At 38.7% G+C, this 17,632-nt stretch overlaps 1 protein-coding gene across 3 annotated transcripts in view; it reads right to left on the bottom strand.

Moving 5' to 3' along the window:
• Window positions 1-318: 318 nt before the first annotated feature.
• The window catches only part of LOC121518863 (connector enhancer of kinase suppressor of ras 2-like), a 69,667-nt gene continuing 52,353 nt past the window's right edge, over window positions 319-17,632 (bottom strand). For 2 of the 3 annotated variants that reach the window (XM_041801530.1, XM_041801532.1), the window contains exons 13-22: window positions 15,198-15,388; window positions 15,057-15,108; window positions 14,787-14,965; window positions 14,627-14,700; window positions 12,022-12,093; window positions 11,710-11,777; window positions 8,796-8,896; window positions 8,227-8,710; window positions 1,484-1,683; window positions 319-1,393 (exon numbers count right to left, since the gene is read on the bottom strand). In XM_041801530.1, the coding sequence (XP_041657464.1) occupies window positions 1,346-1,393; window positions 1,484-1,683; window positions 8,227-8,710; window positions 8,796-8,896; window positions 11,710-11,777; window positions 12,022-12,093; window positions 14,627-14,700; window positions 14,787-14,965; window positions 15,057-15,108; window positions 15,198-15,388 (1,469 nt within the window). In that variant the 3' untranslated portion in view covers window positions 319-1,345. The remainder of the gene's footprint in view (window positions 1,394-1,483; window positions 1,684-8,226; window positions 8,711-8,795; window positions 8,897-11,709; window positions 11,778-12,021; window positions 12,094-14,626; window positions 14,701-14,786; window positions 14,966-15,056; window positions 15,109-15,197; window positions 15,389-17,632) is intronic. The other variant, XM_041801531.1, reaches the window with a different exon arrangement.

Raw genomic sequence — 17,632 nt, 5'->3', positions numbered from 1 at the left:
AGTATTTATATACATCCTAAACAGCACACTTCTCTTGTGTCAACCCTCTCCTACAACACCTTTTCTCATCAGTTAACAGAGCATATACATATCAATGCCTGAGGCACCATATACGCTTATTTGCATTTCATCACCATCGTTGAGTCATCATCTGTCGGGATTGCTGGTGGGTGTAGTTTTCTAAAAAATACCTCTGTTTAATGTGATAATGAGGAAAAAACAAAGAACAGTGGCTCTTATGTGTGCCCATGCCATACTTTATTCAATAAAAAAGTCATGGAGCTACAGTGTGGCACACTTGTGCAATGTCAGTCAACTTCCAATGGCATGGTAATAGTGTTTTTTAGTTATACAAAGCATGCTTGTACATTAAACACTTAATAAATACAGATATTTCTCTTCTTGTGGCCAACACTTAAAAAATCTGAAACTTTGAGGGGAAACTGCAAAGTAAGTCTTAAAAACACAAAGTGAAGGAGGTGGGAAGGGAGGTCAACAACGGTATTCTCCAGACCAAACGCACTTAGAAATACAAAACTGATTTACAAACAATTAGGTAGACAGCATGCATACAAAAATAGACATCTATTCTGATCATTCCTTTGAAATTTACAATACTGGTTATTATTATTGCCAAGCGTTCTATTTTTGTGCTCCTGCTTTGAGGGATATCTTGCTTTCTTTATCTTCACCTGTCTTGAAAAAGTACAATGTACATTCACAATCACTGAGGCACAGCACTTGATTTACAATTTGTATAAGTACCCCGAAACATTGTGTATTCACTGTTGTAGTGTAATATTAAATATTTATATAAATGCTTAACATCCTGTACACCCATAGAACAAACATACTTTTAAATCATACACACATGCATAACGGAATGTTGTGTACATCCAAAATAGCTTCTACTCACTGAGTGGCTGTACACAACTCCAGCATAAAGTTAAAAAAAAAAAAAAAAAAAAAAAAACATGGCCATGCACGCGAGCAATGATTTACAAAGCTCTCCAACAAATTTAGGACACAAACGCAAAGTGCTTAAACCCTGTCGTTAACCCTGTCAGTCTGTTTGAACTTTTTTTTTTTTGCCTTCTGTTACAGCCCTCATCTTTAATATTTATACCAACATATATACATAGATAAAGAGATCAGGGGCAGAGAAACAACAAGTCTTTGTGCTCCTGCTTTCAGAGCAAGGCTGAAGGAGAAGTAAAAGGAAAGGATATGTAGAGTCGAGCAGGGGTAAAAGGTTTTTTGATGCCTTTTAACTCCAGCGGAGGGACGCTGGCTGTATGAGGCACAAGCAGAGGCAATGTGTGAGGTTCAATCAGCACACTGATGTTCATCCTAAATAACCCAGTGAGCGGTGTGTGTCTTGCAGAGGGACATTCTGTAAGGAGGAAAAAGGTTTCTATTAGTAGTCAGTTAAATAAACAAACACTTCTGGGTTTGAATTTTTGTGCTAAAGATGTTTTTATACCTTGAGTGAGCTATGGAGGACCCTTAGGCGATGAAGCTTGTCATTGAGTAGCGGGTCGTTGACTCTGCGGACAAATGAGCGCTTGTACTCGAGGCGACTGGCTGATCTGTGGTCAGCTGAGGTGGACAGACTCGTCTGCTCCAGAGCCCGATACAAATCCCCCAAAGAGTCTGCTTGCATCCTGCAGTCTTGTCCAAGGCCTGAACAGAAGGAAAGCAACATTAAATGCATGTAAAGTGTTACTTTTCTGAAGCTGAACAATCACATCTCATAGACATAAACTTCAGTAAAACCATTTTAACAGTGAATGTTTCACTTATCCATTATATGAACATGTAGGCAGCTTCTCTCTGCCCACACATTCACACAAACTGACTGTTTGCTACCTGCCCAGCAGGAAATGGCAGAGAGCCGAGCTAACAAGTGGCTGGTGAAGTGACTCAAAAATAAAGCCGACAGTGAGGTCAGCAGATTATCCTGACTGACATTTTCCTGGAAAGAAATGTTGGTGTTGAGTTTTTTCAGATGAATTTGTTTCCTGATGACAGGTTGAAGTGTGTTCAGGCAACATGCAAAGCCTGAAATAAAGCACTGTCATGTTGCATAAGTGGTGGATATGTATCAAAGTGAATGTAAACCACACTGCAAATATTCTTAATAAGTCATAGTCCTGCTTTGGATATTCAATCAAGCATCTAAAATTTTTAACCTGTTAGCGACATGGTTTGTATGGTTTGTGCTGATTGTTGGATAAAAACATGCAAATATATAGAAAAGAAAATGCCAGTATTATTTCTCATTTCAGTATGCAAATTAAGATTTCTTAAAGCATTTTGCAGATTAGAAAATGAGGAAAAAGACCTTGGTCTAATAACATATGGTAGCTGACAATGGAACATATTATTTTTTGGTAGCGTCCTGGGGTCAGCTCTACACGAGTCTGTATGTGACTGCCTACCTGCCTGCCTGCCTGCCTGACTGACTGAGTGACTGGCTATACTTTCAGAGCTGTACAGAGTTGCGCCAACAGAGGAGTAGTGACATCTAATGGCGGTGCATGAGGCATAGTGGACCGCTGACGCCATGCTCTGTCTATAGCGCTGTAGATACCTTGTTTGGAGGAGTAGGAGGAGCTACCCCTCTCCCCTGTCCACCATTTCAACAGGCATACCAGATAGTCACTGTCAGCCATATACTAGGTTTTGACCTAGTCTTGTTTAGTTTAAGATTAATGACCTAGAATAGCCATACCATCATCTTAAAGTACATTTTACAAGTTTTGCACTTCAGTTGAAATTAAGAAGTAAAACAGAACTACATTTACACAGAATTACACAGCATTACTGCCCTTTTCAGGATAATTAAAACTTTTATTAATTCAGATTTTGATGGGTTGCTGTTTCCATGATCACTTTCCTGTTGCAGATAGCTCAGTATAGTTGAGTTATATTAACTTCAATAATCTGGCAGAGTTTCAAAAGAAAACATCACACGTGATTACAATTAAATATCAATCAAAGAAGTAAAACTTTTTAAAACCTTGTTTGGTGAAACACATAAACACATTTTTAAATATATATATATATGTAATCTTTTAATTATACTTAAATATGCTAAATCTGCAACTCCTTTTGATAAAATGTCCTACTTTCCACTGCAAAAATCCTAAGTGATGAAAGTAAAAATGATCTAATAAATTATCTTTATCAAATCTTCCAAATTAAATGAGTTTTTAAAAAGCCAATTTTTTCTCCAAGAGAAGCATTAATACAATACTTGAGTAAATCTACTCAGTTACTGTCCATCATTGTTTTATGGGAACACTTTCTTAATTAACACCGGTTGCAACAAAACGTTTACTTTCATGTGTTAATGTCAAAATCGGCAAAAAGTCTGCTGTTTTGAATTTGTGTGTTTACGTACAGTGAGGATATTAATATTACTTCCAGAGCTGTAATTGATGTCCATAGAGCCATTAACTGTAGATAAATTTAAAGGCAAGTTCTTATTAAAACCAAAATCGTTCTGTGTTTTAGTTGTGGTAGCTCAATGGTGCCTTTCGCCCAAATTTCCATCTCTTATTTTCTTTCCTTAGCTGCTTCATTACTCCTCTCCCATTCACTTGAACTGAAAGAAATCCAGGATGCATAAATACATTGTTCTTGTACTTGGTGATTCTATTAATTTAGCTGAAGTCTCTAGGGAAAATCAGACTTCCAGCATTTTGTGCACTGTTCATACATCTTTCTAATAAACTGCCATTTCCTATCTAGTCTCTTGTCTGCACACACTGCCCCCTGTTGGCACAAAACTAGCACTACACCCATGTGTCTGAGTCTGCTGGCTGTCTCTTTATTTTGTCCTAAAGCTTTGGGCCCAAGCTTTAAAATGTATCGTGCTTTATTTGCCGCCTGTTTTGTGTTCCTTTCTTGTCTTTACAGGCAGTGGTGGAGAGAGTGAACGGTGGAGCAGTAGATAAATGAGGACAAGAAGAAAGGACCCTCGGGCATGTTTCTTTATCCTGTTCAGGATTCAACACTAACATGGGCTGAAAGGATTCCTCCTCGCTTCCCCATTCAGACAACGCCGAGAGGCACAGTGACATCTCGATTGTGCAAGAGAGAGACCAGGAAAGAGAGAGAAAGAGTGAGCATGAGTGTGTGAGAGAGAGTGGACTGCCAACATAAATCATGATCAAATAAGACACTAAATTTCATCTCACTTAGACTACTGCCCTGGAGGTCTCAGAGGGGCTGAAAATGGGCTGGCTACAAATCCAATCCAATAAAGCAATAATAGCGCGTATTCAACCTCTGACATTTGCTGGCTCTGGCTGCATGTTAGCAGCTTTAATGAAATAACAGACGACAAATAGGCACACTTGCTCCTCACTGCAGATGAAAAGACTGGTCTGTAAGTAACAGTTAAACACAGATCTGAAGAACACCAGCGTCTTATTACTTTAGCTCAATGTTGCAGTGATCCCCTGATATTTATCCTCTCCATTTTGATCAGATTACAGTTTTTGATATTGAGGGCCTTTAAACATTTTCCATACATGATAAGACATTGGATCCATACTCTTTTATAGCTGAGTATGCCATAAAAAGATTAAACATGTCGCAGTAATTGTATGTCAAATGCAGCATGCCCAACAAATCAGGATGTTCCACTACATTCAGTGGCATTCTGCAGCATGCAAGTCAACATGCTTTTCTGGCCACTCTGACCCATAATCCTTTGCACAGCTGAAGAGATGTCACATCCACTGAGCTGCAGAGAAGGCACGCACTGATGTGCTACTGATTGTGACTGATGTATTAAAGAGGATCAGAGTTCAAGGCCCAATCTTTTTGATGAAGTACTACGTCAAAACAGTAAGCAGACTGCATGTTAAATGCATTAGTATGAGAGCAGCTGCAGCACTATGTGGTAAGAAGAGAAGGAACGCTTTTAGATATTTTAGAGCTTTGTTTCCACCACTTATTCCTGTGTGAGTACAATCTAGAGATGTTGGAAGTTTTGAACTTTTAATAAATTACTTCTACTATTATATTTTATCCTCACTATTTGCTTTTAATCTAGGGTTCATTAAATCCCTAACATAACCTATGCCTCTGGCTAAGACTAACAATGTATTAATTCAACTTTCATTTTATTCCCCCCAACATTAATACTTGTATGCATTTTTAAAATATATTTTGATGCCATTTTAGTTATTGAGCTCAGCTACTTCATTTTTTCTTAAATACACCAGAAGTACATTAGAAATAGCAGAAGAACAAAAGCAAAAATAACCAAAATAATGTTTAAATGTTGCCACACCATTTTATTATACCATTTGTTATTTACCATTTATTATATTCTGCTGTTGGAGATTCTACTGATCTCATAATATGTGTCATAATAAGTTAATGTCAATGTCACTACTTCATATTGAAAAATTAAAATAAATCTAATTAAACATAAATATAAGTCTACAAGTCAAAATTGGACATTTTCTTGTATATATCAATCGGTGATCTGGCATTTTTATTAAGATGTTAGAGGGTCTTTCAAGCCTTTTATTTGGATCAGACAGTCAATCAAGCAAGAAATCTGGGAGAGAAAAAGATGAATTGTAGCCTTAATGTTAATTTTCATTTACAATTTACATAAAATAAATGCTTTTGTTGTGTTGAATAATTTTCCTAATAAAAACTACATAATTGTGTCAGTTGTTACCTGTACAAATTATTCATGTGCTGCTTCCCACAACAAAACATTTGACTGAAGTCAGTTAGCTATGATACTTCTCGAATCTGATATGTGACAGTGGTTTAACAAGAGCTGCAGATACAAAAGAGGACTAAAGATGCTTCAGACTGCACCTGTTCAAGGCCTCCTCCAAATCTTTTGGCAGTAAAGTTCAAACCCCTTAAAAATGAGAGTGCCCGGCTGAGAGCTGGCAGATATTTTTTGAAAATGTTCAGTTATTTAAAATTCGTAACATGTTATATACCACCAGAAAGCACTGATTCTCATTTTTTGACCATGTTAACCATTCCAGGATAAAACCATTACAGCAGCCACAATTAATACATTTGTCAGGCTACAAACAAACAAACCACGAAAAAATGACACAGCTCACCATCAGAAGCTCTACTTTACTCTCCTGGTTATAAAATTCAGTTAAATTTATCATCCAAAACCATGATTACATCCATAAAGATCCATGGTTTGCTGATGTATAATTTCAATTTTGCTATTGTTGTTCTCAAAAGTCCCCTTTATTTGCTTTCATAATGTATTTTTTCAAGGCAATGCTATATAGAAATATATCTGCCTACCTAAAACCTTTCTGGAGTCTCCAGTTTGAAAGCACTTGGACTGCTCCTCATAAAAACAAGTGTAAAATACTCAATTTCTGTATTTTTGTTATCAGCTTTGAATCTAAGCTAGTCTTCATGAGTCTTCATGTTGTGGTCCAGTTGAGTTTTCCAGCTAATACTTCCCAGCTACAGTAATCTCCAGGCCTTTGTTTCACAATACAAATAAAGATGGGAAAATAATATTTTGTTTGTTTTTTGTTGTATTACTCAGTGCCAGTAGCAGCGACAGTGACTCTGACAGTTTGTGCAGAAACTTCACAGTGTTATCTTTGTGCTTGTAATCAAATAGTTTAAATACAGCATTTAATTTTACTCGGGTATTCCTGGTTAGGCGTTTTTGACTAATTTTACCCAGAATAATTAGTTGGTCTTTGTTTTCTGAGTTGGAAAAGGTAAGTGATCATTTAATTTCACCAGCATCTACATTTATCCTTGATTCTCATGTTAAATGTATTTTGGAGTTTTAATCTACTTATAGTGTATTGATTTAGCACTTCGGTAGTATTTTCAGGAAATTTCAACAACAAAATTCTGCTGCTGCTGCTGGTTATAGGGACATTTTCCTAGTAATCCTGGTATCTACAGCATCTGTGTTGAGAGAAGAGATGGCACTGTCATAAACTGCTGATGGAGGGCATCAAAGTTCTGTGTCTACTTTTAATGGGTTTAATGTATGAACTGAAAATACTCCAGAAGCTCTTCATTTCACTGGAAAGCTTAAAGACTCTCTCTTTAAAAGTCACTCAAGTAATTGCTTAATCAAAATAGCTGGCAATTAATTTTCTGCCAACCAATTATACCAAATATACAGTCATGTGCTTAAGTTTCAGGCATGTAGGGCCCTAAGGATCCATCATGGGGCCTGATGTGCCTGTCTGTTATTTCAACAGCTTATTTTTTCCATGTTCCTGGTAATAAGCAAGGATATCCAGAGCACAACCTGGGGTGTGTCAACTATCTTTCATGCCTGATTGTGCTCTCGGGCAGCTTTTTGGCCCAAACACGCCTAAAAGTTATGCCAGTACTGTAGTTGCTGCCTTCTAAAAATTGTATTTGACTGTTTGTTGAAGTTATGAAATATTTTGCATGAATCTAATCCAGTTTTGTGCTGTAGTGGGAGTATTGTACTCTTGTAAACTACATATAAACTACTAACTCAACTTGGAAATGCAAGTTTTTTTCCTCAGGTAAAGCACACCGGGGTTCCTTGGGTGTTTTCTTAATCTGCAGAGTTTCCCCAGAATGTCTTTAGGCATTGGACACTTTCTATCATGAGTGAAGTTACTTACTCAGTTAGAGAGGTCCTGCTTGTGGAGGGCAACCAAATATTATATGGGACTGAACTCTCTGAAAGTGTACTTCTTTGATCAAATGCATTGTAATGGTTTAACTGTGAATATGTGTGTGGAGATATTGAATTAAATATGGTGTGAATGACTAAAAAATACACAGATGAAAAACTTGTTTTATAAGATTCAAAGGGAAACATGGCATGTTTCCTTTTTAAGTCTATGGAACATACCAGAGTTAATTTAGGTGAACTTGAATGTTTTAAGTTGATTTGAAGTACCTTAGTTGAATCAATTTTAAACCACCGTGTTGGTAAAACAAGTCAATACCAGAAAGTCAGAGACTAACTTCATATTTTAAAGTAATGCATTGAGATAGAAATTAAAGAAATTAAATTTCATGTAATGAAAGTTTCATTTTCTGAGTGTGGGATAGGACTGAGACGGAGTTGAGGACCACAGCCTCTGCTAATAAGGGAAGGTGAGCTAACACCTATCCCCTTGGTACTCAGTTTCAGTGTGATGACATATTCTCTAAATGTACTTGTTTACTGGTAAAATGGTGTAAAGCTCAAATTCTGACCTGTGTCCCTTGGTCGCTCCAGATGGTACTGCCGAGGCTCCCTCTGATCTGATGAGGCAGCAGTGGCGGCCAGGATGGCGTGCAGCCCGCTGTCTCTGGGTAGCGTGAAGCTGCGGGGTTTCCCACCTGCTTCAGAGTCGATGCTGGCTCTGAGCGGCAGAGGCAGAGCTCTGTACTGCTCCTGCAGCAGGCTGCGCTGCGCTGGCAGGGTGGACTGTCTACGGTACTCCATCGCTAGCTGGTCCCTGTCCTCGGAGAGCAAGCTGTCCTCTACGGGAAACGTCTGCAAGTAGTGCATTCTGGCGTTGCTCTCCATCTGGTCCTGCCAGGAGTTTCTGTGACTCGACTTCTGCCCGGGGGAGATGCCATTATTGTTGCCGCTGCCGTCCAGAGGCTCAGAGTGAAACTCCTCATGAGAGGAGCGGGACTGGAATGTGTCTGAGGAAGAAAGATGGCCACGTTTGGGTTCCAGGTAGGGACTCACCTAAAGGCAAATATATGTTAAATTAGTAAAAGGAGAGGTTTGTCCTCCCTGGGTGATATCTATCTTTTGAAACTGTCGAACTCACTGAGGATGCTCTGGGAAAGGTGTCATACGGTGGTGGTGGACTGTCCTGTTTGGACATGGAGGTCATTTCCATGTCTTCATGATCACTCTCACTCCAGTAATCTATCATGAATGAGCAGACAGTGTCATTTTATCATTTCTTTAGCAGGGAAACAATCTATTTAAATGCAGCTGAAAGTTTACACTTATCAGAATCTTCCAACCTGGATTCAGATCAACTGGAACTCATCATGGTTTATTAGACTTTAGAGCTTAAAGAAGTCATTCATGAACATTTTATGACAGATCCAGCTTTTCCACGGCTGTATCAGGTCACAAAGATCAGCTCTGTGCATGACTAAGTGTTCAGAAAGGTGTAGCTGCAGCGTCGGTGTGGAGTAGGTGTGAAGTCCACGTCTGACTGCTGCTAAGGCTGAGTGTGAAGAAGGAGGAATATCAGAAGTGAGAACTTCCTGTTAAGTCTTCTGGAGGTGTTAAGTATCCAATTTAGCAACTTGTCTATGCAGGATGAACCCCCCCCCCCCCCATAAACCAACGACAAAGCTGATCTCACCCAGCGCCCACTTCTGCAGAGTTTCTACGTAGGTTAGTTACATCACTTCCTTTCCATGTGAGGAAGCCAAAACCAGAATATTAAATATCCAGTCTGCCTCAGACACTAAAATTAGCATTTAAGAGTCCAATTTAGAAACTTTTCTCTGCAGAATGAAGCCCATCTTCTTAGTCCATCCAGTGGTTTTCACATTTTTTTGTCCATGGTACACCTAACATCAAGCCAAAACCTCAAGGCACATCATTTTCACATCCTTGGAAAAAAAACATTTTTTACATGTTCCAGCATCTTTAGTTGCATAGTTTTAGTAATAATGTGTGTGTTTGTACAGAGTCTCATGGAACACCAAGACTTGCCTGAAGACACACCAGTGTCCTGCAGCACGCCATTTAGGAGGTACAAACCAGATCTCACTTGTGCATACTTCATATAGGTTAGCTTCATGACTTCTTGTCCATTTAAGGAAGCAAGAAAGCACCAGAGCATTCAATATTTAGTCTGCCTTCAGCCTTTAAAATTAGCATTTAAGGGTCTAATTTGGTAACTTGTCCATGCAGGAGGAAGCCCTCTCTTTTTTTTCTGATCTAAACCAATGGCAAACCTGATCTCACCCGACACCCACTTTTGCAGACTTTCTATGTGGGTTAGTTACATTACTTCCTGTCCATTTAAGCATAAGAATATTCCATACCCAGTCTGCCTCCAGCCACTAAAATTAGCATGTACATTCAGCTCAAAGCAGAAGTGCTTAAATCAGATGTGAAGTACAGGTGGTACTGGATAGAGGCATCAAAAATTTACTGGAAACTTTCGGAATAGTTTCTATCAGTAGTGTCAAAGTGAAAACAGATTTCGACAAAGTGATGTCAATTAAATAAGCATATGTAAGGGAAATTAAGTGACGGCATAAATATTCACCCCTTTCAAGTCAGTACTTAGTAGATACAACTTTGGTTGCAATCACAGCACTGAGTCTGTGTGAATAGGTCTCAATCAGGCTTGCACATCTGGACACTGCAATTTCACAATTTCACTCCATTCTTCTTTGAAAAACTGCTCAAGCTCTGCCAAGTTGCACATGGATTGGGTGTGAACAGTCCTTTTCAAGTCCAGCCACAAATTCTCTATTGGACTGAGGTCTGGGCTTAGACTCAACCACTCCAGAACATTCACCTTGTTGTCTTTAAACAATTTTTGTGTAGCTTCCACTGTATGCTATGGGTCATTGTGTCACTGAAAATAAATCTTCTCCCAAGCTGTAGTTCTCTTGCAGACTGAGTAAGATTCAGGGTTTTCCTTTAATTTGCTACATTCATTTTACCCTCTACCTTTACAAGCCCTACAGGGCAGCTACTAAGAAGCGTCCCCACAGCATGATGCTGCCACACTGTTTCACAGTGGGGATGGTGTGTTTGCGGTGATTCGAGTGTTTGGTGTCCACCAAACATAAGCCAATTTTTACACAGAGATTCCGCAGTAAAGGCAAAAAAGGAATGCCCGTCTCTGTTCCGCAATGAGCAATTCACACAAAGGTGTAACAAAGCACGACCGACACAGATGCCTCAGCGTCCCATAGTCAGATGGCAGCCACTACCCGAGCTGCTGCTTTCAATGAAACTTGAAACTCTGGATTTCTTGGTTCAAAACTTTGTATTTTCTAAATGAAATACGGGGAAAATAACATGAACATTCATTTTGATCAATTAGATTCAGTAGACATTTTTTCCCCATGTTTCTGAGTTGGAGGTCTGACTTTAAGCAATGTCACGACACACGTATTTACATCGGAGGTCGGAAACCTCAGAGTACCGAGCTCACTTGAACATATCATGGAACTTTTCAGACGCTGCTGTGAGCAGAGATGTGTCTGCTCTCTCCTCTCCTGTTCAGAGTGTGATCAGCTCTCTAACCTCGTAGTCTCTCCAGTTAATCCACAATATTCTTTGTTTTATCCCCCTTTTGTTTTCTCCGATGAAATGCCACTCGATTAACCCACGCTGGTTTTTAAATTTCCCGTTTATGGTTTTTGTAATTATTTTTGTCTAAAAAGCCAAATTATACTGACCATGATTGATATATAAAATTAATAAAAGGGTAAAACATCCAAGGGGGTGAATACTTTCTAAAGGAAGTGTGTAAGATAGAGCTGAAGGGAAATACTGCTGAGAAAGACTAGGAGAAGTAACTATTCCTGAATTCTTTACTAATATTTATGTGATAACTAAGTTTAAAAGCGTGTTTTTTCCTGTACTTCATGCTGACGGTTTTCTGTTAGAGTTTATGTTAATGCAGACCAGATGAAGACATCTTTTTAGGAACATGAATGTGGACATGACTAATCTTAGTGTGTGACTAATCTCACCTTGGTCGTGGCAAATTTTCTCCTGCTCAGAGTACCCTGCCACTGCCATGCTGAGGCGACTCAGCCACCTGTAAGGGAGAAGTCAAAGTCATGACGCACAGCTCTTTGACATCCATTACAACAACTCCTCCTTATGTTTGTGTGTGTGGAGATCTCCCTATTTGACCAATCACTTCACAAAGAGAGAATACAAGGAGAGTGGGCAGTCTGCTAGTGGGGATTCAATATCCGCCCATCAGAGTTTTAAATGTGACTGCACATGTGGGATTGGGGGGAGTTTACTGCATAACTATCACAGCTTTATTAACTCACCGGGACATGTCGTCTACATTTTCCGCTGCAAAGTAGAAAGTCTTTATCTTCGGATGACAAGCCTTGAAAGCACTGAAAGGGAACCGAGGATATATTTAATCATATGTAGGCACAGGAACGGGGGGCAGAGCACACATTAACATGTGAATACAACGGACTGTCAAGATAAACTGGCACTAATCACACATACAGTAACACAAAACAGCAAGACCTTGCATTAGAAGATAATTTTGGGATCTGTTGGAAAGTCTTAGTCAGTTTTCTGTGTGTGTGAACAATCCCGCACCCAGAAAGTGAATGGCAGGATTAAGAAGGATACATAAAGCTAAGCCACAATGACGAAACATAACTCCTCATAATACATTTTTAAACCTGGAATTCTTCAGCATCTGGTAATATAATTAGCAATACACTCACCAAATGTGCTAACAGCTATGTGCTGTACAAACAAGCACATTTATTATCTTATCTGCAAAGAACAATCCCAAAATAGTTGGGACTTTGTAAAATATGAATAAAAACAGAAAATTCACAGCAGAAAATACTAGATATTTTATGTTTAAACTGATCCAATTTATTGTTTTTATTTTTGGAAATATGCACAATTTCTGAATTTCACATCAAAACATTCCATAAAAGTTGAGACAGGAGCCTGTTTGCTAGTGTACACATCACTCTTCTCCTAACATTACTCTGGGGACTAAAGACACTGATAGATCAAGTATTGAAAGTAGATTTTTTTTCCTATTCATGCTTGATAGATATCTTAGGTTGCCCAAGGCAAGCTTTCCATTGTCACACTGTGAACTTAATAATGTTCCATACATTTATTGAACAGGAAAAAGGTCTGGATGGTATGCAGGTATTGAATATGGTGTCCCTAAAAAAGACATTGTCTGGATGAATGCATATGTCTATGTGCCTCCTAATATCAAAGGTGCCCTCACAGATATGCAAGTTACCCATGCCATGGGCACCAAAACGGATGCTGACTTTTAAACTTTGCGCCAACAACAATCTGGATGGTATTTTTCCTTGACGACCATCACTTCCATAACTTTAAAAACCACCAGACCAGAGCACACTTTTCTGCTTTAGGTCACTCCATCTCAGAAGAGCTCAGGCCCACAGAAATCCAACACAGCCTGGCAGCAGACTGTTCATCTGAGATGTTGTACATCTTAGAACAGAAATACAGGCGAAAACTTTTGAAATAAACTTGGATTACATTTCTTTTTAGGGTTAGGTTAAGATGACGGCTAGAATACCAAAAGTTAAAAGTCAAAAACCTGACCTGCAAATCCTCATTACAACATGTGGGACATGTTGCCGTTTAATTTAAATTTGGATTACTTTACCAGCCCTAGTGTGACTGACAATACTTATCCAGGCTTGTTCCCAAGCCTAAAATATAATTTCCATCACAGAGTGAATATTTTTAATGCGGTTCCACCTGAGGGATTGAAGATCACGGCAGTTCAATGTTGGTTTTTCCAGATTCTCTGAATCTTATGATGATATTTTGGTGAATCTCTGAATTCCTTGCACTGTTCATAAACAGGTGCACTATTTACTCATGCAATGGAGACCCTCATACCGTTGTTGATCGTGAATGACTGAATTTTTTTAGGAGAGCTCATTTTTTTCCCCAATCATGTTACTATCACCCATGACCAATTAGTCTTTGTACCTGTGGAATGTTCCAGGTGTTTTTTGAGCATTCCACAACTTAACAGTCTTTTTCTTGCCCTGTCTCAACTTTTTTGGAACATGTTGCAGACATCAAATTCAAAATGTAAAAATATGCAAAAAAGTAATACATTTGATCAGTTTTGACATTAAATATTTTGCCTTAGTGTTTTTTTCAACTGTCTACAGGTTGAAAAGGTTACGCAAATCAATGTGTTTTTGTACTTATTTACACAACATCCTAATTATTTTGGAAATGAGGTCTGTAGAACATCTTCTGTGGAGGATTGGCTTGCAAAAAAACCAATGATAATCCCCCACCCACCTCTGAAGGATTTCTATGCAAGCCTCTCTAAATAGCACAAAGGTTAGTTACATTATTTCCTGTCTGTTTTATTTTTTGGAAGCAGAGCATACGAGAAATATGAAAATAAAATGCATGTCCCTAAAATTAGCATTTATATTCAGCTCAAAGCAGACGTTTGAAGTGACTGTTTTATGTTGTTTGAGATTGTTTTATTTTTAAAGTTTAACGATAAGGCTTCATTTATCAAGATCAGGATTTAATGTGACCTTCTAAAGATCTAAAGGTCTACATTTTTAGAAGTCTTACACATCTACACACTCTTCTGTTAAAGTAGCTCTATGTAGCTCAGAGAGAGGGTCCTCTTTTGTTTGTATTGTGCATGAGCACAATGATGCACTTTAATGGTCTCACGCTATTTTACTGATCCATAATGGAGGTAACGTGCCTTTAAACTGTATGTGCAAACAGAAACATGATAAGCAGTGATCTGAAAACACTTTCAGTTTTATAAGGACTATAATGTGTTCCTAACCTAACATGCTGCAGCTACCTAGACACGTGGGGCTGTTGGTGGGTCATTTAAGTGCCCGTTTTAAAATCATTACGTACTATTTTCTTCTGCATTCAGTGGCACGATCAATCTGAAACTCTGGGAGGCTGACGAAGCCCTCTGCCTTTTCATCCTGTGGAGAGCAAAGGCAAAGTGAATCAAAGAACTTCATCATAAAAAGGCCTAAAGTTGAGAATTTCAGAAAATCACCACGCTCACCTCCTCATTCATGTACCAGTACAGGCATGTGTCTTTCAGGATGAACCAATACTTCTTCCACTTCTGTGAGAAATAGGTTTTAGCATCTTTCTTCTTCCACAGCCAGCCCTCACAGTCCCCCTGACCCAGGTCTCTGCAGGAAATCCTCCGCTTGCTGATTAGAGGCAAGGGACTTGCAGCTGCAGGGGAGCAGAACCAATGAGGGAGTTAGAAAACACACTCGACACATAGCATCTTCTAATGTTTAGGTTTGAGTGAATGAAGTCTTACCTTTACTCTTCTTCTTTGACCTTGACAGCAGTGAGGATCTTTCAAATACCTGCTAAGACAGAAAAAAACCCAGAATGACCACATGCAGGTTTGCTGGTTTACAATGAAAGAATCTACATTTTAGAGACATTTAGGACTGACATGGTAGAGGGAAGCTGAGTCTGAGCTGGATGTGGACAAGGACACCTCCATCTGCAGGGCGGGGACAAGCGTGTAATGGGTGGGGCTGGCTCCTCGCTCCGTCTTCCTTCTGTTCTGACTCAGGCTGCGTCCCAGCAGGAAGTCTTCCCCCGGGGTTTTATCTTCACTGGCGAAACGCAGCAGGGAATTCTCTGCCAGAACAAAACAGAGGAAAACTTAGTGCTGCACACTTTTGCATTTATGCACCATCATTCATCATTCATTCATCCTTTGACCCGCTGCTGTATAGCTCCACCTCCTCCATGTTAACAGATGGGACACGGGTTAAACTATAAAATCATTATGCATTATATATTTTTCTGCAAATGTTTCTGTTGTTAGAGCGAGCTCTTATGGTGCTGATTCATGTCCAGGTGTGAACGTTTTCTAGCAAGTTTAGTTGACTAGTTATTTGGTTAAAAAAACAATCAAAACAAAAAAGTAAAACGCCATACCTGACAACTTTGTTGACAAATGTTTCTACTTCAGCACTCTGTGCATCGACTTTTCAGAAAAGAGGAGAGGCATAACAAACACTAACACAAGAATGATAGGCCCTCATTCAAGAGAGATTTTTCTTAAATTCAAAATCTATCTCAGATTCATGATGTGTTCTTAAAACTCTTGAACTTTTAGCAACTGTAGTATTAACCTAATCAGTGCCATGCCATTGAAAGCTGAAAACGTATGCACATTTGTCCTAATAAGCATGGAAAAAAACACTCTTTTATGCCTGTAGCTAGGAATACGACTGCAGGGCTGTGTGCGAACACAGAAATCACACAGGAGTGAGTTGATGGATAATGTCAACATTAAAATAAAAAGCAAAAAAGCAATCACACAGAGGACTCAAGGTATATGAAATACTTAAGATAATTTGGATATAGTGCTGCTCGAAATTAAACGAAAAGAAGGCCAGAATATAGTATCACTAGTGGACATTAAGAATATACAACAAACAGATTAATCAAATGTTATCATTTGTTCTGATTTGATCAGAAATGACATCAATAGGATAATTCATCATAAATAAGATAAAAATGGAGACAATCACAATAAAACATTTAAGGGAAATCCTTTATTCAAAAGGAATCCAATAAATTACACTGTTAATCAGTAGAACATCATTTGAATGCATTTAGATACCCATCTGTTCAGGTAGGTTTATATTGTTTTAATTGTCAAATGATTAAAATTCTACCAACATGCTTTAAGTTTATATTCATTATTACCTCCGCCAAGGAGGTTATGTTAGTTAGTTAGTTAGTTTTTTTTTTTGGTTAATTAGCTAGCAACATAACTCGAAAAGTTATGGATGGATTTTGATGAAATTTTCAGGAAATGTCAGAAATTGCATAAGGAAGAACTGATTAGATTTTTGGAGCGACCCAGATCACCGTCTGGATCCAAGAATTTTTTTAACGGATTCTTTACTATTGAGGGGGACTGAGCTGCCTTGGCGGAGGTCTGCGCTCTCCAAGTGCTTTTCTAGTTTTACATTTTGAAGTTAAGATCAAACACTGCAAGGTTAAATTTAAAGTTGTTGTGTGTGCATAGGGTATTATTTAGTAATAAAAAGCACTAAATTGATACAAATAGGTGATATAAAACAAAGGTTATTATGTTTCTTAGTTGAGCATATTTACTGTAAGTGTTGATAAGTGCACAATTAATCATTTGATTCTGTCTGTTAGATTTTGTTCTTCATGTGGCCCAAGTGGCCTAGTGGTTTAAGGCGTGCCCCATGTACGTGGTCAGCCTGGGTTCAAATCTGGCCTGTGGCACTTTCCCGCACGTCTCTCCCCAGCTCTCTTATCCCTGTTTCTAATTCTGTCCACTTTCCTCCTCTTTCAATAAAGGCATAAAAAAGCCCCAAAATATAAATCTTTAAAATGTTGTACTTCCTGAAGAGCAAGGACTGTTAGAACTTTAGTGAATGTCAGAATCTTCTTAAGTACTAGGGGTTAGGATTAGGATCAAGGTGGCTGTGTTAGGCCCCCATGTATGCGGGCAGCTTGGGTTTGAGTCCGACCTGCGGGTTCTTTCCTGCTCGTCAATCCTCCACTCTCTCACATCCATGTGTCTGATACTATCCACTATGCACCTCTCTGAATAAAGGCATTAAAAGCACAAAAATATATGTTAAAAAAGAAAAGAATATTGCTAAGTGAGGTCAACAAAGAATCCACTTACTGAGGTAGTTAGTCCTTCAATCTCTATGACAAAATGCTGTTAATTTTCTATCAGTCCTTTATTCTTTTGGAGTTCTCTTTTGTTTGTTGCTTTGATGGTCTGTCTGTCAAAGACAAGAGCAGTCTGTACAATATGGTTAAAAGCTTCTCCATAATGATGAAAGTCCAGCAGAGGGATCTGCGTAGGAGAAGTAGGTGGTCCAA

This window comes from Cheilinus undulatus, linkage group 12, assembly GCF_018320785.1.
Source record: "Cheilinus undulatus linkage group 12, ASM1832078v1, whole genome shotgun sequence".
Taxonomy (NCBI): Eukaryota; Metazoa; Chordata; class Actinopteri; order Labriformes; family Labridae; genus Cheilinus; species Cheilinus undulatus.
This window is presented reverse-complemented; position numbering and strand designations above follow the sequence as displayed.